Source organism: Lates calcarifer, linkage group LG23 (assembly GCF_001640805.2).
Source record: "Lates calcarifer isolate ASB-BC8 linkage group LG23, TLL_Latcal_v3, whole genome shotgun sequence".
In the NCBI taxonomy this organism is placed as follows: Eukaryota; Metazoa; Chordata; class Actinopteri; family Centropomidae; genus Lates; species Lates calcarifer.
The window spans coordinates 2,883,885-2,907,730 of record NC_066855.1 but is presented as its reverse complement, the minus strand read 5'-3'; the positions used below and the strand labels follow the sequence as shown (position 1 = coordinate 2,907,730).

Here is a 23,846-nt window from a genome sequence, read left to right as displayed (position 1 = left end):
ATCTCATACCTCACAGCCATCAGGGGTGATTTGGGTTCAGTATCTTGCTCAAAGACACTCGGATGTGCAGACTGGAGGAGCTGAGGAACAAACCACCGACCGTCTGGTTAATGGAAAACTCACTCTGCCTCCTGAGCTACAGGAAACAAAATACTGAGATGTAAAGCTGCAGGAATTAGTCAGTCAGTTAATAGTAATAGGCGTCTGTGATTGGTTTGGGGTGTTGGTCTGACAAAACTAGACATTTAAAGACCTCATCTTGGGCTTGAGGATGTGCATTCTTTACCATATCATATTTTACAAATAATTAAATGGTTAAAATACAGTCTTCAACAGGTGAACTGATAATGAAAGTATTATTTTGTTGCAGCCCTTCTAAGATGTAATCAGATCCAGATACCAGAAGTTTAAAAAACCTTTCAGAGAAAAAGTAGGTTTATAGTTTATGGATCATATTGGTATGGGTCACTGGACTAAGACAGACGTCCAAATCAAGTTCCATGTACTTTTAGAAGAACTTGAAGTGGGTACATGGGTCCCTGAATTTAAATGTATATGACTCCCCCTCCCAACCTGTGGCAACTCATGCAATAGTAATCCATGATTAAGAGAAACTAATCACAACTAAGGATTGTTAAAACAATGTTATCGACAGGTCTAAACTAGACAAAGGATCACTTGAGGAATAGTTGTTTTATTTCTCAAAATAATACAATATTTAAACATATGCACAAAAATACAGTGTTTTAATCAACTCGAACAAACCATCACCTCCCCATCCCTCATTGTCCCAGTGTTAAAGAGTGCAACCAATCAGTGACAGCCGCAGCTTAACGCCACCATGTCGTCGTACTGCTTCAAAACCACGTTCTCCTCGTCATCAAAATATAACAAACTGATGGACTGCAGTCTGTCCGGCACACAGCAGGGCGCTCCCACTTCGTCGCTAGACAGCTTGAGTGCGTGCATGATGGAGCGCACCGTGGCGTGGTTGGTCGCTCTGAGGCTGCCCCCCAGCGGGAACGGGCAGGAGCCTTTGCAGTGGTAGGCGTTATATCCCCGGGGAGAGATGATCCAGCCCGACCAGCCGATCTCCTCAAAGTCAACAAAGAGGGGGACCCGCTGGCAGGGCTGGGAGTGGCTTTGGGCTAAGAAACCTGGAGACGCACGTCGCCTCCTGCTGCGGTGGTCGTGGCGCTCAGGTGCTGCTGCTGCAGGCTGAGCTTGCCCTATGGGAAGAGGAGATGATCACGCTGGGTTAGAATTGCATCGTAAATAAAAGATAGATCTCATACTCCTAATGAACAATTCTGACATGTGAAATAAACACAGATAAATAACTCTCTCATTGTCGCCACCTTACCCAGGTATGACTGGTTTGATGCTCCTGTCCTCCCATCATCTGAGAATATGACCAGGTAGGAGTTTGTGTCTGTCGGCTCTCTGTTTTGCTTTGACGAGGACACCACCGACTCCATCCAGTTACCAGAGGGAAGTGTGGTCACCACCAGGATGCCGTTATTCTCCTGGCTGTTACGGATCCACTTAGATACCTGACATTCAAAGCAGGATTGAACAGGTTAGACACATCAGCTGAGACATATTTTTTTCTTAATGAAACCTAAAGTGCAATCAGTTAACACTGATGTGGTGATGGGGAAACAGTAAACTGCCAAAGAGAAAAGAGTTCTTTTGAGACCAAAATATATTTTTAAAAAGAAAACAAATTAAAGAAAAACATGGAGGCTGTTACCGTTTGAGTGACGTTGAAGACTTCCCATCCCTGTGTATAGAGAGGCACCAGTCTGGATGTGATGAGGTTTCCTCTCCAAGGCTTCACTCTGCTGTCCAGCACCTCATACAGATCCACCTGGACAGTCAAAACAGACAACTGTCACTTCACTGAACTGTGTCCAGCAAATTCAGTACCATTCTCTCATCTATCTGCAGACATTAAAGCTGGTTAACATGTTCTTATTTATGGTAAATCAGTCACCAAACTGCTGAGATAACTCTTTAGTGATGTTTTCATTTAGGCTTTATTAAATCCATCTACACAAGAGCAAATGACTGGGCAGTAAGAATTTTACCTTATAGAAATGAGGCCTAAATGACTTTCCCAAATAAAACTTCTGCTTCTTTCTGAACCAGCGGAACTCCGCTTTGATCATTCTCTCCTCTCTGCCGAAAGACGACAGGTTGAAGAAATGAAACCTCTCTCCAGCGTGACCTGCGGGCAGGGAAACACCAAACACATCTTTAGTGAAACGATAAAATAATCTGTTGTTTAAAAAAGTCCTGTGCGTAATGGTGCGTAATTTGGTAACATTTACGCATTTAATCCTTAGTGCTGCTGTATGGCAAAGTCTGACTTCAGTCAAGTAAATTGAATATATGTTTCCAGATACATTCTCACAATACAATCATATCTTGTGCCTAAAAGGTCAGTTTACTCACCTTTATCTTCGAAGCTCCGCACTATGTTTCCTTCCAAAATGTCCTTCTGGCTTTTCGGGATCCCATCCGAGACTGACACCGCGTTAAAAAGATCCAACATGAACTGAGGCGCCTTCTTGTGAGGAGCCACCGCCGGACCTCGGGGTAAATCCCTCAGGTGGAAGAGCGCGTCCAGCTTCTCGCTCACCTCGGTCTTTGTCGCATCCGAACCGTCCACGTCCCGCCGCCCAGCTGCCTCCCTGTCCGACCGCGGGATGGCGAGCGGAGTCACGCATCTCAGCTGGAGGGCGAGGACGCAGATCCAGAGGCGCAGAGCTCCTGTTGTCATTTTAGCTGAGAGCGGACTGAGCTCTGCACCTGTGGGGACGGTGGGTGATAAGGGCGACCCTGCTGCCTTTGATGACAGCCTGCCCCCCCCCCTCCTTCTGTATTCAGCTAACACCGGGAGATGATTGGGCCGTGATTGATGACGGGGGGAGGAAAAACACAAAGGAAAGGTGAAAATGACCCGAGAGTCAGCTATAAAGATAAAAATAAATAAATGACTAATTTCCCTTCATTTGTACGTAGGTTAGAGGCCATGTGGCCTGTTTGTCCTGTTCAACCAAACACACTTTTATCAGAAAGCAGAGACATGTTAGTAGAGATATGGAAGCGATTACTGCCGTTTAAAGATCATTATTTTAATAGTTTCCATGGAAACTATTAAAATAATGAACACTATACTGAACGTGGATGATGTTTGGATTGCTGAATAAAACAGAAATAAATACATCAATATGTGGCAGTGATGTATGTTTAGATAATTTCATTAATAAAAACTGTAATATTAAGAATAAAAGTCGTGTTTTTTCAGACTTTTGCATTACAGTCGTTTTATAACAGGGACCAATTAGCGGGCCGACCAAACAAAGTTCTCCCATTATGATGTTTTGTCGCCGCGGCTCCTCATCATGTGTTTCTGGGCCCACGTTGTCTGTTATCAGTATGAGGCCAGTTGCGAGAGAGCAAACGAACAGCCTGAGCCGTGACGCACATGAAGAAGCGCGTTTTCAAAAGCCGCTGTTAACGCGCACGTTTCCACAAAAAAACGCAGCCGTGTCACCGTGCCCCCCCCCCCCCCCTCCCTCCGTTACTGTTTGGACAGTGACTCATAGTTAACACCCGAAATCAGCGTGACGTTGTTTATTGGTCCGTTAAGATGAATCCGGGATGATCTCCAATCAATCAGCTCGAACAAAAGGGATCAAATTCCCAAGATCATCACGCTGATCAATGGCCCGGTCTCTCCGCCTATTGTTAATCAAATTCACGGCGATTACACAGGAATGATGATCCCCTCATTTAGGGGCCATTACTCAGGTTTAAGGCCCCGCAGTGAATGGGCCTTTCTCTGATCTCTTGTATGACTCCATAGCCACGCTGTCAGATAAGCCACAGGATAGATTATAGCTATAAACACTGTAAACAGCAGGATACCAGCAGATCAAATGATGATTGGATTTAATGAAACTGAATTTTTTTCCTAAGGACAAATAAAGCATATTATACATGCAGTGTTTTCCTGCAGTGTGTGTCACATGTTTGTGGTGGTGAACTTTGCCCTAAATCTCCTGCTAAACTCAAAAAGGAGATGCTGTGGAAGCATCGTCACAAGACATGGCCTCACCCTGTGACATACACTATGCTGGTGTTCCTCTGCACATCTGTACTGTGTGTGTGTGTGTGTGTTTTTGTGTGACATCTCGGCACGTGAACGTATGTGGCACAGCTGGACGGTGTGGGATGTCCTCAAATGTTTACACTGACCGTGTGCTGATGGCAGATAGGCTTAAAGGGAAGCCCTCTGACGGAGATGTGTGCAGAGCTTCTTCTAACAGCTAAGGACAGACCACAGTGTGCCACATATGGCTTACTGTAAAGACACACAGAGAGCTCTGTGTTATCGGCTGGAAGTCATAGATTGGAGATTTTGTAGAGAAGAAAAACAGTGAAATAGTTGAGATATTTCAGTCTGGTGCTGGATTGACTGATGGACCCACTTTGGCGTCCATGGAGCTGCCAGTGTGATGAAAATATAAATAAGCCTAAAGGGTGATCACACCAGGTGGTGCATCAGTTTCACTCTTGTTAGATCAATAAAAACTTAAAGACTGAAAATCCAAGCACCGCAAATAAAAGCAGGAACAGTATCAACTGTCAGATAGTAGAGTCTGAGTATTGATTCCATTATGATTCACACAGACATGAACACTGTCCACCTGCTGGATTCTACTCTCAACAGCTCTGTCTGATATTTCTGTTTTTAGCTTGTTTTTAATGTGTGTGGGTGCCAGTCAGCAGACCTGATGCATCGTACAACATGTTTAACTATCCAGCTAGGACACACTCTTTACACTTAGCAACCTCATCTCCTCTTTTACACTCAACTGGCTAAACTGTCTGGAATCTAAACTATTAACATCAGTGTTTTGTCGTGCTGTAAGCCTGTTTATGTGACGTAAGAACGTAAAAATCTCTCGTTTCAACATCAACTATTATAAATTCATGTCATTTATCAGCTGATAAATGTTACTACAGAGGCTCATTGCAGACATTTTGACAGCTTTTCCTATTGTAACGTGTAAAAACGTCTTCATATCCTCCGTTTGTTTTCTCTGCTGACGAACTGTTTCTACATGTGACTGGACAGATGCAGTGTTCTCAGGTGAACAGCAGGTGGGGCTGTTGACTTAGGCATGTATCCCACTTCTATTGTATGATTACAGTTTAAGGTTTCATGTGCTACATCATATCTCACTCTCATGGTTTTAAATTAATGTGTTACCTTTTCTCAGTCATTTTTTTGGTCTCAGTTGAAGCATTAGATTTTCTCAGACACCTGCAGAGTCTTAAATAAAGCTGCATTGGATAAACTCAGAAATACATGGCACTCAAGGTGATCAGTGAAGCTATGTTATGTCTAATGTAACAGAATCTTGAACAGAAAGTTATTTATATGTTATTTATTTTATAATTGAGAATCTGTCCCCCACACTGTGGATGTCACCTGAGCTTTTTAATTCTCTGTTGTCTACTCTTTCACCCAGAGCCGCCTGGCTCCACATCTGACAAGTGTGTCCATGTGTTAATGACTTCACCTTGTGTTAAATACCTCGACCAAGGCAATTAGAGACACATGGAAGGCATTAGCTACAAGTGCTGGCCACTGCTCCGACTCTGTTTGAATGAATAATGAAGAGGAATACAATCACAGAAAAAGTGGAAACATATGACAACAGTGTCGGAGTCAGTCGCAATGTAATGTGAATTTTCTTCTAAAAAATGAATCTATATTGCCTCTGACCACAAACAAGGAGGGAGTGCTGTCCTTTAAGTGTCTGAAATGTCCATTTTAACCAAGAGGGTCTGCCATTTGTGTTGTTGCAGGGGCACCACATTTATTGATCATTGATGATGAGGCTGAATGACACACTATTTATCTGCCATATTATATACTTTATGCTTAAAGGAACAATGCATTAAAAATGATGAGAAGATAGATATCACTTTCATGTCTGTATGCTATCCATACTGCTACACCCAGAAAACACTTAGTTTTGCATAAAGACTGGAAACACAGGGAAACAGCAAGCATGTCTGACAAAAGCTTACTAACTAAAGTGAGTAACCTCTCCCAGTCAACAAACAGTATCTGTTTAAACTGTCAAAAAACCCTGTCCGAAAAAAAGCAGCTAACTCTGCTATGCAGAGGACTGACAGCAGCTGTTTTCTATTGCATATCTATGTATTTACAATTATTTGTTTTAATGCTTTTGCTCAAAGTGGACATACAAATAAGTTACAGCAGATCAAGGCAACATCTTGGATAAAAGTGCATTAATAATCAGTTCCTCCCTCAACCTGACACAAGTGCCAAAAGACTTGCAGGTGCATGAGGCACCATATACAGTGAGTGACAATTTCTTCTTTTTAGAGAATATATATATATATATAGAAGTTTGAGAAATATAGATATAAACAGCATATTAGATGAGTAAGCACTCTTAGAAGCACTCTCATTCAGCTGTTGAAGAACAATACAGGAGACAACTCTGGATTGAGACTTCCCACTTCGCAGTGGTAGTAAAACAGTTAGTTTCAGTTATGTTACAGTGAACAGTAGTGAACAATGTGTCTGTTTTGGTAACACTTTGCAGGTGAACCACACTTGCAGACCTTCCTGGAACAAAAGATTCACACACATTGCATCATACATCGCTCTCCCCTTCAGAATAAGTAAAAGCTGCCTTTTTTTCTACACCCATTATGTTTTTTAAAAACATGATACAGAAAATAAAGATTTTAAATTTTAAGTCTTTTGGAGCTGATTATGAAACTGGTGAAACTGATGCTGTGTCAAACCAATAACAAATGTATGTGTGCACTGCTGATACACACATAAGTACTTATTTTTATTATATTCTGTCAAAGTCCTTGAGCATATTCCTCATCTTTGCAAACTCATCAACAGTTTTCTGACACTTTGAGGCAGACTCTGTGAAATACTTTACCAACTCTTTATCCTCCCCAGGCGTTGGAATGATTCGTGTGATACTGATAAGTAAGTCTAATAGTTCCTTCACTTTCCTCTCTAGGTTTACTGTTACATCCCTAACTTCCCTGCTCTGTTCTGTCAGTTTAGCTGTTTGCCTCAGAAGCTGATTTGATATCAACAGAGTGTTTTTTGCCTGGGCTTGAGTTTTTGTCATTAATGAAGAGGATTCTTTCTCCACGTCCTCAGATACCTTCTTGATTCTCTCCAGTGCAACATTGTGTGGCTCAACAATTGTCAAGAATTCTTCTATCAACTGTTCCACAATTCGTGTTTTTATTTTCTCCATCTTTTCTTTGCTTCTATTAGCTGTGATAACAGAAACTGCACCTCCAATTGCTAGAGTGCCAAAGACTGCCATGCTTTGCCCAGACCTTCCTGTTAACCAAACTGCAACTGCCCCTGTTACTCCTACAACAGCCCCAACAGTTCTGATTGCATTTTTGTTTTCCTGCATCTCTATTACCTCTGCAGAGATCTTGAAAAGCTCACATGTAATGGCTTGCATTCTGTCTTGTTTGTCTTCATACAGTTCAATAAATGATCTCCCAGTTTCACATAGTCTGTTTAGTAGAACAGACAAATGAGTTGGTAGCTGTCCATCCATTTTCAAAGTGACTCCAGTCAATTAAATCTGTGCAAATATGTTATAAAGCAAAGTCTGTTACAAAGCTAAACTCAGTGACCCTCTTGTGAAAGAGGCCAGTGTTTCAGTCCACTTATTGTTTGTCTTCCAAAGCCTTCACAGTCCCTGAAAATTGTAAAAAGGTTTATTAGTTACACTTAAACCAAGGTACAACAACTATACCTTTTAATACGACACAACCAATTAAACACAAAGCACAGACAGCAGCAGTCTATTCCTTGGAAAACTGGTGCTATGTTGGCAGCACATTGAGGACCTACATATTGTGCTGGTGTAGATAAGGTTTTGGCTCATCATTGTATGTGTGTGTGTTAATTTAAATGCTTTAATGAGCTTAGACTTACACAAAAAGTCTGTTTTATTTGATATGTACACCACAGACTCAGATGTTCTTTCTTCTACAACCTTGAAGACTAAACGATAAAATACAGAACAGAGGCTAAACATGTCAAGATAAATTTCTGCAAGCTAACATACATTAAAGATAATTAAGTAAAAGGAAAGTGCAACGTAACAAAGTGACTTTCTGCAGTAAATATTACCTTGTTGTGTTTGCACTGTGTTAGTTTTTTCTATCATGCTATGATCTCATTCCTCAGGAGGACAAGGAAGCAGTTGACATACATGTCATCAGTGCAGCAGTTATTTGTCCTTAGTGCAGGAATCTACTGTAAATGACCTGTTGAGATACAGTAAATATGATAATGGTTTAACAGCTTTGTTGCTCCAGAACATTTGGACAAAAACTGCCTATCACAAACAAGGAAATGCAAAAGGCTTTAGAGCAAGTCGGTTATTAACTTCTAGTGTCAAAAATACACATTTAAAAAACAAAAAACAAATGTCATACAATAAGAGACAAGAATAAGAAAAAAATGTTGCCCTTTTGCCAAAACATACTGTCATTAAGAGATATATTTTCAAATCTTTGTATCCATTGATTACAGCCAACAAGTTAAAGATACCATGTTCAATCTAGGCTGAACAGGAGAAAAAGTAAAATAGACACAGACAATGTTTGCATCTATGCATTAATTTTAAACAATAAATGCAGACTAAGATAAGTTAGCCTAATATGGATTCAAAAATAAAGTAGTAGTAAAGTAGCTTACATGATGGTTCACTCTTCCTGATGTCTGTGCCTTCTCTCAAAATACTTTCACTTAAATTGGTCTCTCGGCAGCTACAGCTCGTGCCATATATAGATCATCAGTCAAACTTTCCAGTATTCATAAGCCAAACCCTCTATGGCTTTGACAGTGTAATAATCAGGTATGTAGGCATGCCTTTACCATGAGTTTGTGCTTCCAAGAAGCCACCTGATTATCTGAAATCAATTTCAATATAAAACAGAAAGTAAAACGATCAGTGTCATCAAACACTCAGGCCTGTGTCAATGAGAGGAAAACGAAAGCCAAAAAAGTCAAAGTCAATGTGTCCAAAGATTTTTAAGATAGAAATTGCCAAAATATGGCAACGATAGATAGCATGAGAAGAGAGAAAGTCTTCAGCTAATATGTTGCATCACGTATCTTTCATGGTCAGGTCTGCAAACAACAGGCTGAGAGAGGCCACACCGCTGCTTGTGAAATACCCACCATAACTGTGTAGATTGACAGTGACATAGATCAATCCTGATGTAAACAGTGAGTGGGATGTTAGTGTTCTTTTGGGACTGAGGTTAAAGCAGCACTGGGACAGGTTTGACCCAATATTCAAAATGCCCTATTATTGTCATATTTTCTTTTCCTCCTTTTCTTAACCTGTATTGAAAATCCACACTGAATATTGAATTGATAGCTCAGAGAACTAAACAGAAAATGAAATGAAAGTAAGATGAGAACTAAAATATGAGATGAGAAACAACACATAACAGATACCATGTTTGCTTACATTGCCTTGGGTATAAAGCTGCTAAAATCATAGATTAATATTATTATAGATTAAGTTCGTCTTATTTTTAGTGATCATAGTGTTTTCACATAAGCCAGGCCTATGGCTCCTGTTATTGTGATTATTTTTCTTTCTATGAAAATGGTACCGTGGGTGCAGTTGTGAGCTCAACTGCAAATGAGCCACACCAAGATAACTATGAAGGGGGATCACTAACATGATTTTATTTTTATTTTCAAAACCTATCTGGGAACAACAGGTCACTGTAATCATCATTACATGCTTTAAAATCTGTGATGCAGCGTCCTCCAACCAGAAAAGCAAGAATGACTTTAGTATGACTCATTATAGTTGCAGTGGGAGTGGTTATTGTGGCTAAGCCTCAGGTGTATATTTACACTGTTCTGCAGCTGTTATTGTGGATGTTGAGAGTCAGTCTTGAATCTAGCTGTATTTATACGTACACTGGATCTGAACACTGCACATCTAAACCCTGATACTGACTACTGCAGTCTCAAATACACTGAATGTTGACATCCTATTATTTTTTAATCCTTATGAACACAGAGGCAACATAATGCGGAATACTAACTCACTAAAGTTACTGCTCACGTCTGCTGCATTTGCATTATGTCTACTGGCAAATCTAAAGCTCATTAATTAACACATTTTTATCATGTTTGTTCAGTAAGTACACAAATAAAAAAAACACAAAAAACTTCAGAGAAAACCAGGGTAGCTGTCCCCTGTTGTTTCCAGCTTTGATGGCACATTAAGTCAACTCTAGCTCCATATTTAGTGTACAGACCTGAGGGTGGTGTCAATCTTCTCATGAAACTCTCCTTAGAAAATGCATTTGTAAAGTGCATTTTCTATAAATTTCAATTTACAAGATGCGTTGACAATATTGTTGTTTGTTTGTTAGCTGTGAGCAGTGTTATTTGCTTTCTGTTCTCAGTCTCTGCAGTGTTGAGTTTGCTTATCAAGTATCTACTGTAAATTCAATCTTTCATTTCATCCAAATTGCAGCTTTAATTTAGAGAAACACAGAGAACATTTAGTCTTGGCTTGAACTCCAGAGGCAGTGGTATTGTACATGGCTGTGGACCAGTTATGCTCTTTTTAAAAAAAATTCCTGCATTCCTTTTCCCCTCCTGCTCCACGTGGCCACCTCACCTTTCTGTCATTAAATCAGCCAGACGCTACTTCATCTGGGAAATTATTGCGGTTTAGATTATTGTCCTGATCGCTGAAACCTCCATGTTCATTTGTTCATTCGTCTGATATGTGCAGTAGAAAGTGCCTCACGACATGTACCTGTTCCTAATTATGATGTTTGTTATCATGGTCGGCCACCTGCATGGTCTGTGTGTGTGTGTGTGTGAGGGAGTTTTCATTTAGGAATACATTCATATTTGATTGCATAAGTGTTTCTACCTCTGTGAATGTGAAGTTAATCATGCGTGTGGTTGAGCTGGAGTTCTTTATTTTTTATTCAGTCTGCATTTTTGTTGCTAGGCTCTCATCACTGTAGGTTTTTTAAAACATTTTTTTTGATTAAATGCTGTAAATGGAACCACAATCACTGCCCAGTTCTTCCTTGTCTGTTTACAGATTGGAAATGCAATGCTTCCTGTTTGTCACAAACAAACAAACAAAACAACACAACACAAAAAACTACTTGAGAGTTGACAACAGTAAATATTTCAGTGCCAGTGTGTTCAGCCAGTCTGGGGCCAGTGATGGAGGGATGGAAGCCAACAGTGAGTAAATTGGTGGCAGAGGGATGAAAGGAGTGAGTGAGGGAGTTGCTTAAAGGCAGAATGCAGTGGTTGAAGCTGGGCCAGACCGTCGGTAAGGAGCTAATTTCCTGCCAAAACTTCGCAAACAAACAAAACATGTTTTGCAGTGCCCCAAAATTCACTAACAAACACAGTGTGGCTTGAAAATACAAAACATCATTAACAAACCAATGCAGTTTGTTCTGCAAATACAAAGTTTACCAGAAAATATGCAACATATTTCTAATACATCACAAATGTTCTGAGTAATTTGCCCTCCACAACAGAGGGTGGTGCCGTGAGTCAATTTAAATGTGCCAGGAGGTTGAGCAGAGCAGACTGACCTGAATAAAGTGACAGTATGCCAAAGGTGAATCTTTAGCTTCTTCTGCTGCCCTCATGTGCCCACAAGATGAATTAATGCAGTTTAAAATGTGAATAGTCGTCTTTTTTCACAGTGAGACACATGAAGATCTTTCATGCTAAATGGAGAAATGGAGGAATGTGATGCGTTTAAGGGACGGTGAGCAGGAGGGAAATGTCTGCACTTCTCTCCTGCTGTTTTTCATTGTGTGCCAACATCCTGTGGCTCCCGTAGCTCGACTGATGTAGATTAAGGTGGACTGGCCAAATAGACTGAAGTAGCCCAGTTTTTGTAGCTATGGCTCCGGCGGCTCCAGGGAGCCAAGCACGTGGAGCAGCAAAGGGTAATGTTTGTTTGTTAATGCCATATCTGCTGTACCACTGTGTGCGTACGCTTGGAAATTATATATATGCATGTGTGTGTAAGCATGCGTGCGTGTCAAGTTTCCAGAAGTGAAGGTTTATGTTATTTAAATTGGCTCATACATCATGCTACCAGCCCATTATGACTGAGGTCTGCTATCTGAACCACACATCTCCCGCTCTCGTTTTGTCTTCTTTATTTGCATAAACTGGTCACTGGTTTGAAAAATGTTGATCCCAAATGGTGCGAGGAAAAACTGGAGCTGTGCCTATCTGCTCCAATTTGTTCTTTCCATTTTCTTTACCGCAGCACTACAGTATCTGAGACTTTAGTTGGAGGAAAAACACAGGAAAAAAAGTTACTCCATTTCTGTCTTTCAGCAGTCTTATTGCTACAGGCTAAAACCTGACCAAACCCACATCAGATCAAACCTTCAGGCTGGGATATACTGTAGATTAAAAACCCTATAATGGAGATTTAGGCCACAGAACTGAGGGTTTTCAGTCATATTACAAATCTACAGCCAACATGACTTGTGCCTTCATGTAGGTCCACTGGAGAGGCAGCTGTGTGAACTACTAACAAGACAAAATTTTCATCACCATGACCTAAAACTCTCAAGTTATTTCAGGTTTAAGGTACTGGTGATAGAAAAAATACAGCTGATAACAGATCATCATCTTGTCACTACGATCATGCGGTAAACAGTAGAAATACAGTGTTCACGCGCAAAAGTAAACTATCACGGATGTGTGCTTGCATGTTTTCAAACATCAGCACAAGAGGCCCGGCTAGCTCAGTCGGTAGAGCATGAGACTCTTAATCTCAGGGTCGTGGGTTCGAGCCCCACATTGGGCGATGGAGCTTTTGAGTGACCATGAGTGGAAACTTCACCAATCATTTCAGAAAAAAGGTGCATGTAAATGTAGTAGTGAAGTAACTCACTTATCAGTCGCTTTGGATAAAAGCGTCGGTCAAACAGGTGCACCTACATTGAGTCTGGTTCAGTGTATATACTGGATGATCCTGCATTGCGTTGTTAGACTGGCTCCATTCAAATGAATCAGAGGGCTGTGACTTTTCATGGAGGCCGACTGTTAATCTGAACACAACATTTTAGCAAGAATCATAACTAACCTTATTTCTTCTATCAGTTTGTTATATAATATTAGTGGATTTGTTTAGTGAATCAACTATTTGCTACTTTAAACAGATACATACAACAGATATCTCATCAGATACATCAACAGCCATTTTGGTGCCAATAAACAACTTAACATGAGGCTTTGGCAGGACAAGTTTGTCTCAGACTCTTGGGAGGATCCTTACCTGGTCAACGAATATGACACTAACTCCACATCAGTACTAAAGGTTTTTGGAGTCTAAACTCTAAAATGTTATGCCAGTGTTTACACAGGCTTTGAGGAAGATGAACTAAGTGCACACAGTGAGTCGTCTAGGGAACCTGGAGCATCAAATACACAGAGCTGCAGCAACAGCTTGACATTTCAGCAGCCATGAGGTAACAGACTGGCGCTGATCAGGAACACTTACACACCACCACTAAAATGACGATTACTTTCTGTATTAGCACCACCACAAGTATTAGAGAGCTCCTTCTACAAAGACTTAAGAAGTATATTAAAGGCTGAGCTACAGTATTTAAAACTATACTTAAAACAATACAGAATATTTCAGGTGATTAAACACAAGTGATCTGATCAGCCTGAGGTGTCAGAGTCTAGTTGTTCACAGTGTATTTACCTTGAGAAGAACCTTAGCATGTCATCTTGAATAAAACCATAAAGACTATACTAAAAAGGATTTACATAAAGGTCTGATGGTGGAGGATAAAGAAACCCTAGATGCTGATTTGTGGTCAGTTTCTCTGCTTTCTCACTGATGGTCTAGGATTGGGATTTGGGATGGGGAACCTGATCCAGGTCTGTTGCTCCCGTCTGAGAGGAGAGCGGCATATGGAATTCATCCACTACATACATCCATTTTTCATCATCACCCTCCTCTCCTTTCTCCATTGTTGTGCTGAGTTTCTAATGGGACTCTGGTCGACCGGTGGGCCATTTATACGCCAAATACTCTGCACTCTTTCATCCACTTCATTCCCTCCCATTGGCAGGGGTCTGGGAATGGCTCCTGTCTTTTAAAGTGTCTTCAAACTACAACAGGCCATAGCTTTAAGAGGCGGCTTCTTGAAAATTCAAGTTTCAAAACCCAGAAATCCTGAAAGGTTAAGCATTTTACTGAACCCTTAGATGTACGAGGTGTGATCAGAAAGTTCAGAGACTGTTCCTGTTGTGCAAGAAAGCAATATGGCACGATAAACGGCCGTGCAACAGGTACAAGCAGTAAGTTTTGAATTTATGCATTCATAACATTACTTCAGTATAAGACCCTGCACAATAAATGTATTCGAGCGAAGCATTGTTAAATACCCAAAGGTGATTATTTTAAACAACGATTTCTTGCGGAACTTTAAATTCTTGACATTATTGATCTATGCAGGGATAAACAGAGTTTATTGTTAAATTCTTTCTAAAATATACTGCTGAGGAATCAGCTAGTTAAAAAGTTACAATGAAAGAACATATGAAACTAAATATTTCTTTTATGTAAGTTTTCCCCTCCTCAGACAAAGGCTAAAAAAAAGAAAAAAGAGAGAAAAATCACGGCCAAGTCTCTTTACCTCTTTGGCTTTTCGCTTTGGGCAGATTGTGGTTTTGTTGCACAGCCTTCATGAATAATCTGAGACAGGCCTCATTTATAAATAAGTGCCTCAATTGCTTGGAGCTTGAAGATACTGTATGTGTGTGTGTGTAGACACTCGTAGTTGGCAGGACTTATAAAGTGTTTATATAAAGTGTGAGTGGGGCGGATGATGCCAAATGTAGGAAAGGATCTTAAGTTTCAACCAAAACGCTTGTTTGAGGAGAAGCTGATAACAGTTCTGTTTGACTGCAATTACATTTAATTAATGACCAAAAAATCTGTTGCTACGTCCAACCCCAAGTTTTTATAGTAACACACTCATGCATGTGCATAGACATACATTTGCAGGGTTGAAGTGTGAGGCCTGGCTTTAGAACAGCTACTGCTATTTGACGTCTTCGTTAATGGATAATTACATTGCAGGAATGTTTATCACCGCTCCGTTTGCTGAGTAGCTCAAATCAAGTTCGCCCCTCGGCCAAAACTCCAATGACTGTCGATCATTGAGCTTATTTAAACATTTACAAAATGTGTTCAGACTTACAATAAGGTCTGCATGATGGCTTAATCTCCACAACTGCTTAACTGACAAACAACGGCTGAAAAATTGACCCCATGTTCAGACGTTTTTCAAATCCCATCACAGTCAAATGTGAGTTGACAAGAGAAGAAAGCTCGAAGCCAAAAATCAGCTGAGAACGATGTTTCAAAGTCAGAAGTTAGTATCTCAAAAACGAATTTCACCTGTTTTAATAGGTGTCTTATTTGAAGCATAAAGCAGGGTTTCATCACTAACACAAAAAGGTGACAACTAACACTGTGACCAGCTGTATCTGTCTCTCTTACCTATACTGTACTACCCTCTGACAGGAGGTCACAGGATTAAAGAGAACCTGTTCTTCAACTGTTTGAAATCCAGTTTCTCAGGGGGCTTTCACATCAGGGACCTCGGCCCAGAACCAAATAGACTTGATTAATTTGGTTATTGACCACACAATATACCATACTCGGACATAGCTCACTGTTTTGTGAATAAAACAATAAAATAATAATCACAGGTTTAGAATTTTATTGCTATTAAGATCTTAATAGAAGCTGGAACTCATGAGTTTTTGTTTTGGTTAAGTTTTCTTTGGTACTCTAAACCATTAACCAGAAGCTCATACTGAGAGTGGAGGAGTGAGTTGGATCGTTCACTGTTTTCTATGTCGCCCTATGCACAAATATTTTGTATAGTTATTGCAGTGATCATTGTTCTCTCCTCCCTGTAACATTCATTGCAGTTTGTACAAGACGACAGAGGCTTAAATTTCAGTGTAACTGAGTTTCAGTTTAAAAGACAGATCTGTGAAATAACATCTTGAGTCGTCCATTAACCCCTCACAATCTGAGTCTTCTTTTAAAGTACAGTTTGCTGTAGCCTGGAACAAAAACTTTCATCATAAACATGCTGGTTGAAGTGGTTGTCAATGTACAAACCAACGTATTAATCAGCGTTTCTATATAGAGACGCTGTGTTGGCCTAAACCCAATTCACATTACTGCTTCCATTTTCTCATAGCTACTCTGTTGTGGCTTGTTGCCGCCAAATCAGAGGCAGTCAGAGTGCACAAGTCTGGAGCCTGCAGTCAACACTGTCAGCCAGTGTAACAGTAAGGTCAAGTTTGTTGTTAGTACCATTTATCAGATCAGATCAAATATTCATTTGGAGGTTGGCTGGTCCAAGTCATTGGCACAACAGCAAGAAAAAAAGGTAACATAACAAATGTAACATAATGGTGTGCTGTTATTTTAGAGATACTTGAAATCATAGCATACACTACGTTTCTCACCAGCTGAGGATGGAGAAGTGAAAAATGGCAATGGTTGATATTTGTAATTCATCTGCGTTTCATTTCTTTTTTTTCCACAAAATAGCATGTGAATGTATTGTATAACTGCTGGTAGTCCCAGATGTTGGACTCCCACCAGCACATAGCATTATACTAACTGAAAAATGGAAATCATCTGATCAGCACCACAATTTAATGCTCGAGCCAAGAGGGACCTCTCTATCTGAAATTCATCCAGACAAGCAAACGTCACTGGTCAGAAAATGTGCTGCACCTCCACCTTCACACTATAACAGAAAATGAGAATTGTATATAGAAGAGCTACTGCCAAATCATAACGGAGAAATCCTCAAAGAGACAGTTTAATTTGATTACTGAATGAGTTCTGCTGTGCCCCAAAGGCAACCCATACTGAGCCCCGCAAGGCAAGAGATGAAGGGATGCTTTTCTCTGGGAGCTTTCAAGCTCAGAGGGAAAAAAATGGATTTAAGACAGAATGACTTTTTTGATTTCTAATTGGGAATCTGTGGTTCAAAGCAGGATAACAACAAATACAACTCCTCTGATGATGGAGGGGACAGAGCGAAAGCTGAAGAAATAAACACAGACTGACACAAAAGGAGAGGCATGGTGAGAAAGACAGATGTGTAGAAGGTGAGAGTCCTGTCTGTATGATTAATATCTGTTGAATTTCTCTCCCTGACAGTGCTGTCTCTGCAATAATTGATGCCAAAAGTGAATACTGAACTGAAAGACAGCTCAAATACAGGTAGAGAGAGTCCAGCAGAGAGGGAGAAGTCTGAGTTACATCATTGTTTTATCGATTTAACAGATCTCACTGATGCCTGAGACCTTTTCGATTGTCTGGAAAATATGTGCAGAGATTTTTTAATGAAAATATTAGAAGAACTTGCTGTTGGTACTGCTGATGGCAACAAAATGGAGGTTTTTCATTCAGTTTTGTGCATCCAAAATTTCACATGTGAACCTCATGTTCACATGTGTTGGTGATTTTACATGTTGGACTCATGTCTGAAAAACCAAGTCACGATGGCAATCTCACAGGGTCAGATCTGGAATTATTTCTGTAACCTCCAACATGCCGCAAGACTGAAGTGAATGCAGTTAAGTTAAAGGACGTGGCAGCATGAGGTAAAACACAGTGAGATTATCGACTTTTGTGCAAATGAAGAACTTTTAATAAACCACTGCACACTGCGAATCAACCAGTGTTGACAATAATAATCAGAGCAGCCTTTCTTCCTATGATTTTCACTGATATCCGTCTCATAAATTAAACTGTCAACACCCAGCAAAATGCTTTACATTCAACAAGTGAGGAAACAGGAATGAATTAATTTCTGCTCTCCATCCAACATCATAAAATAGGCAGCAGATTTCTCTAATTAATGATGAAAATAACGAAAAAGGCTGAATCCTCCTGCTAAAAATAAAATACTCAAAGGATTGGTCGATAGAAAGATGTGTCAAAGATTTGTTTGTACTAATGATTGTATTATGGATGGACAACATGTCTCCACTTCCTTCCACTGCACAAAAATGAAAGCAAACATGCATCAATAAGCTGAGCATTTACATAACGGACACCTGCAGTATGTCCGAACAGCAAGAAGCCATGATTTTAATCCAACGATGTCAAATAGACTGTGTCTGAAAAAGGATATTTGTAAATCTGAGTCTTCAGTGACACCTGAGGTATTGAGATCACTTGGACTGGAGCATTGCAAAAAAAAATGGAAGGGGATGACTGTTGTTATGAGAAGTGTGAGACAAAAATGGCAGTAAGAGGCGAAGAAAAGGAGAGGCATGACAAAAGGGAGAAGGGGAAATATGTCAGCTCTGTTAGCCAAGACAAACTGAAGATGAAACCCTCTAAATGGCCCCTCAGTGCACTATCCTTCATTGACAGGGGATAGAGGACGGCAGAGGTGATGCTTGAAGAGAATTTTTGAGGTTGCAAAATTCTTTACATCCATGATAAATAATTTTTTAGTAATCGCCTAAAAAAGAGTTTACTGGGGTCATCAGTGTGTTGCTGTAGTTGGTCCAAGACAAACAGAGGAGCCCAGGGCCCCACAGTGTGGACGTCACGTAGCAGGACAGCAGTCATGTTATTTTAACGTCTACCTCACTTGTGTTTATGACTGTACTTGCATATTTATGGTATGGAACTGTGCTTATGTTGGTTCCTCAGAGTGCTGGTCGATCCAATGATACACCAGCTTCTGTGATTTGTTCCTAAAACGCAGCCTGAAGCCAGTTTTCATCACTCGTTCTGTTTGTTCTTGCAAATATCCTGCTCTTGCCAAATCAGTGGGTTTTTTGAGGACCAGAGTCCAAAGAATTCTGCATCCAGCTGCACCAGTCAGCAAACGACATGTATGCAAGTCAATTATGGTGTGTTGCCTTAGTTTGAAACACACGATTTAAGACACATAAACATTTACACAAGACCACATCTATATATTGGAGCTAAACCTTAAAGCTGCACTAATCAATATTTTTATACTGACAATGGATCAAATGACTAGTAGTGATGAATCCACGGACAATAATCACCCACTCAGCAATTCAACTCTGCTCTACTGAGCTTCTTTTAGATCATTGCTTTGATTTTATGACCTGAAAACTCTGCAAACCTGCTTTCCAGCTGCAACCCACTGTGTACTACCAGCTTAGGTGGCCAAAATCATAAGCTCCAGTTCCCAGGGATACTGATCTGCATTAATACAACATTTTACCTGAGGCTTAAAGAAGTGGCATCTTTAAAAACGTTGATGTCAAGGCAGACAACCTTGCTGCTTTCTGACAGAACATAAAACTTATTTGAAGCCAACGCTTACAGCACATATGTATTTACAGTACTTCATATTCATATGTTGAGAAACCTGTTGAGGATCCCTCAAATCTACCAAGATCCTTCAAGAAAATCAGAAAGAATGAAGAACAAAGAGTAAAAGGAATATAAAAGGGATCTGTCAAATACAATCAGCTGATTTTATCTTTCTGCGTATAATTTGAAGAGAGGAACAGCTTTTGTGTGTCTGTGTGTGTGTGAACGTTTAAAGCCTGGGGAGGATTCATTCCCCTTAAAATAACCAACATTTGATTTTCCAAAGGTTCAAAATGCCAGGATTTAACCAAATGATATCCTATTACGCTGTTGGCTTTAACATCCAAGCTTGGCTGGAAGTACAGAGTGCCTGCCCACCGCTTATTCTCGGTTTTGTTAAAAGGCAAAAAAGTGCCAAGAACAATATAAACAAACTGCACAAGTTTCTTGAATTCATTTTTAAAATCACGTATCTCAGGGACAGTTTCAGAGCATGTGTGCTCTTCCCTTTCCACCAGAGCTGCTTCAGATTCAAACAGTTTAACATATTCAAACATATTTTATAATGTGTTATCATAGTTGTATGTTTATTTTACACCAGTATCATTTTACTCTACAGTTGCATGAGTTCAAAGGAATGATAAATGACTAACCAAGAAACTTTATAGTTTTGATGACAAATGGTTAATCCCATTCCTTTAACAAAAATCAGCATTAACATTGTTCATGTCAGCTTTTGTTAGGCTTTACATAAAGTTGTTGCAGTGAGTAAAAATAGATCCTCCAGTATCAAGTAATAATTAGCATTACTACAATTTAGCTTATAATTGCTGTTAGCAATTAGTCGCCTTGTTCTACAGGGAGACAGTGTAACTTTAGAAAGAAGAAATAACAGTAATTTTATCTTATAAATGAAATGTTGGTTTCATTCGCAGTAAAGTACAATACTCTAACTTTACTTTGTACACTCTAAAACAGTGTGGTAGGACCAGGAGCTCATAGTGGCTAACGTTAGCTAGTGTCAGTGCACTGTAGATAGATATCGCAGTGTAACACGAATGACTAAATCTGTTTGCTAACTTTATAATCCTTCTCTACTTTTCTAACATATGTGTTAGCATGTGACAGATGAACATTCCTCTAGGAGATACATTTCTTCTTTCCTGCTTGTGGCACCATCCCGCTCCCTCTCAGACAAACCACTGAATGATGTTTCTCAACAGCAAATGGCTCAAGAGAATCTTGTTTAGTAATGCATATCTCTGAATTATGTAATTTGAGACAGGAGATGTCGCTAATTTCTGCGCTGGCTTATCAAACATTTTATCCTCTTTACCAGCAAGGCTTCATATTCCACAAAAAACTTAAAAATAGAATTGTTTTTGACAAAGTTTAGCTATTGTATGATGATTTGTTTTTGTGTTGTAGCTGGTAGCTGGTAGCTCCATAGGCCCTACTGAATGATGATAACTCCTCTTATGCAAGACAGTGTCACACTCAACTGCACTCTTGTTGGTGAGTTTCTCTCACATCATTTTCTCTCTCAGTCTCACTTTCTGTTTCTCATTTCTGGCATCTCTTGTCTTCTGTCAGCATGAAATTCCCTGAAGGTTTGGCAGAATTCGTGAAAATTTCTCCCATCAGACATCTGCTCTGCCGTTCCTCTGCAGTTTCGTCTGGCAGGAGATTTGAGCATTGTTGCTGCTTTGTTCCAACTACTGGGAGAGAAAACTCAGGCGGTTCAGGTAGTTTTCTGATTGCTCTCATCCACAATGATTTACAAAGAGTTTAATGGCACACTGAAAATACAAAGCTGATTTGTGGAGTGAGCAGCAGAACGTGCCGTTTTCATCCCGATATTACAAGTACAATTAATCATAATTTCCTTGAGACAGAAAATATGAAATATTAAAGTAATTAGCATACAATCAGTGATCCTATTATAGTGCCACATAATATTTATATTACACTGAAACATTGGGAGGACATTGCAGAGGTGGATTTGATTCAGAAAGTAAAGGCAGCTGTTTGATACGTGTTGAAGAGAGTGTCGGCAGTGGAAAACTAATAAATAATTAATAAGCTAATGTGGCTTAATGCTGGCAGTCATGAATCACAAATAAGAAAAAATATCTAATGTTAGTTTTCATCTTGATTTTAATGGCAGATGAAGTTGCTGACTGAAGTCATGACCACTGTAGTTAGTAGTTATTCGCAAGTCTTCCATAACCATCCTGGGGAAAAAATCAGCACTAGCTAGGTGTTTTCCAGTAAACTTTCTCTGCTGCACAGGATGTGATACATGTTTCTAGTTTGGAACAAACAGAAGCAGAAATTAGAGTGAGCTGTTGCAGCCTGTCAAAGAAGCAACAGAAGTCCTTTTTACAACTTGGAGGATATTCTGGGTGTGTTGTAAACCAGTCAGCAGGCAGTGAATCACTACAAAATGAACTGGATTTTTGGGCACAGATTAGCATACTGACTCAGTGGGCACTTGTGCCCTGATGAGTAAGTCACATGTTTCCAGAGTGGTTAATGATACTGATGAAGGCCAGCATCAAAAAATGAAGCATAGCCTGAGTTTACGCTAGAGCACTGAAGTCAGGTTTGTATTGGCTGATTAGAATCAGCTGTTTCATGCTTCACAATCATTGGCTCGTTTGCAGCTGTGTGGCTCGTAACGTCCTATCATATTTATACAGGTGTATACGTAAATCTAACTGTATAATCATTAGCTATAAATAGTCAGTTCCTTGATGTAACTGTGTCAAATTATCAGACTCTAGAAAATAAAACCACATCCTGAGAAGGTTTCTTAAGGTAACTCATGTTTCAGGGATCCTGAGCACAGATCCAGGTTTTGGTTGTTAGGGTTATATAATTTCATACTTAAACTTTATACAGTCAAAAACCTTTATTCCTGTCAGACACATTTGTACTGACGGGGAGTCAGATAAGAGCAGTTTATAAACTTATGGTTCTGTCTCGATCTTTGTTATATCACAGGTTGAATTGCTGCTGCGTATGTTGCATAATCATCTCATTTGCAGACCCTTGAATTTCACTATGATAGGTAATCCATCACAGTGAAGATTAAATTTGGATTTGTCAGAGTACGCTTGGTGTCATACTACCGTTAAAGTATGCACTGATTTAAAAAACATGGCCAGGTTCTGTGTAGTGGTGTGTTTAAGTGTTGACGAGAAGCACTGACAACCAAGTCATGTTGGCTTTTGAGCGTCCACAGCTTTACGTAACGTGAGAAGCTGTCAAATTCACATGATCCTTTTCATAAAGTCTGTGTTTACTTACTGGCCGTTCTCTAGGTTTCACTTCCTGATGACATACTCCAGCTTTCCAATGCAATACTGTTCTTGAACCCCTTCTTTTTCAGATGTCTCTCCTCTGTCAGGTGGATGAGTCTGGCAGAGAGCTGACCGGTGATTGTTCCTGTGCTAATACTCATAATGAGTATTATGGCCCTTCAGGACCTACAGTCTGTAATCTGTTAAAGGTTCCAGCTGGCGTTTACAGCCAGCGTCACAGGGGAGGAGGGAGCTAATGCTTTTTCCATCACAAAAGTCCTCATGATTGTGGTCAAACGCTTTCTCTCCTAAAGACTTGGCATATCCTGTGCGACTGTCATCAATGTGTCTGTGTGCCAAAAGTCATACAGATATAAATCCATTGTAGAAAAGACACAGAGTGCAATTAGTAAACTGAAGGTAACAATAAAACGACCAGTTGACTGACAACTTCTGTTTTTGTGGGAAAGTTGGAAGTGGTGCATTTTATGAAAGTACTCCTGAGATATACATCTACTCTGCCTGGTGATAAAAAAACAAATTAAGTTGATCTTATAAATGTCACATCCTCAATGTCAAATGTCACAAAAAAAGAGCTAGCATTTCCCAGTTTGCCCTGATGGAGGCAGTAAAGGACTATGTAAAAGTCAAGGTTGTCTAAGCAACAAGAGATGTGTGCTCCAGCACGTCCGATACAGGAAGGAGATAATTACAGGCAATAAATAAAAAAGTATTGACACCATATGCTCTGTATTTCTCTGCTGCTCCTCTTTTATTTCTTAACACCTTTGGCAGGATCTCATCTCTCCAGAAATATGCAACAGGTACTGAGGGCTCAGTTCCTGCAGGAATACATTGGAGCTATAAGGGAATTGAATCCTACAGTTGTCATTCAAGGCCTCTAAAAATCTTTCTCCACATTCACAGTTAGATGAGATGTGATTAAATTCTCCTGTGATCAGCCCTGACGAACTGACAAGAGCTGGAAAGTAAAATTATGTGTATATGTGTGTGTGTGTGTGAGCCAATA

The 23,846-nt window shown here is 40.0% G+C and overlaps 1 protein-coding gene, 1 long non-coding RNA gene and 1 other non-coding gene across 3 annotated transcripts; 1 reads left to right on the top strand and 2 right to left on the bottom strand.

The window, feature by feature from the left end:
- Nucleotides 1-700: 700 nt before the first annotated feature.
- On the bottom strand, nucleotides 701-3,544 carry LOC108889169 (bone morphogenetic protein 2). The gene is made up of 5 exons (XM_018685536.2): nucleotides 2,458-3,544; nucleotides 2,091-2,230; nucleotides 1,754-1,870; nucleotides 1,364-1,553; nucleotides 701-1,229 (listed from the first exon to the last, which is right to left on the bottom strand). Exons 1-5 carry the CDS (start codon nucleotides 2,783-2,785, stop codon nucleotides 814-816), a joined length of 1,191 nt encoding a protein of 396 aa, XP_018541052.1. The 5' UTR covers nucleotides 2,786-3,544; the 3' UTR covers nucleotides 701-813.
- Nucleotides 3,545-4,117: 573 nt separating this feature from the next.
- Nucleotides 4,118-8,982, bottom strand: LOC127139196 (uncharacterized). Its single transcript, XR_007809199.1, has 3 exons — nucleotides 8,810-8,982; nucleotides 8,240-8,376; nucleotides 4,118-7,802 (listed from the first exon to the last, which is right to left on the bottom strand). It is a non-coding gene; the product is annotated as an uncharacterized LOC127139196 (long non-coding RNA).
- A 3,901-nt stretch (nucleotides 8,983-12,883) lies between these two features.
- On the top strand, nucleotides 12,884-12,956 carry trnak-cuu (transfer RNA lysine (anticodon CUU)). Its single transcript has one exon. It is a non-coding gene; the product is annotated as a tRNA-Lys (tRNA).
- Nucleotides 12,957-23,846: the final 10,890 nt, after the last annotated feature.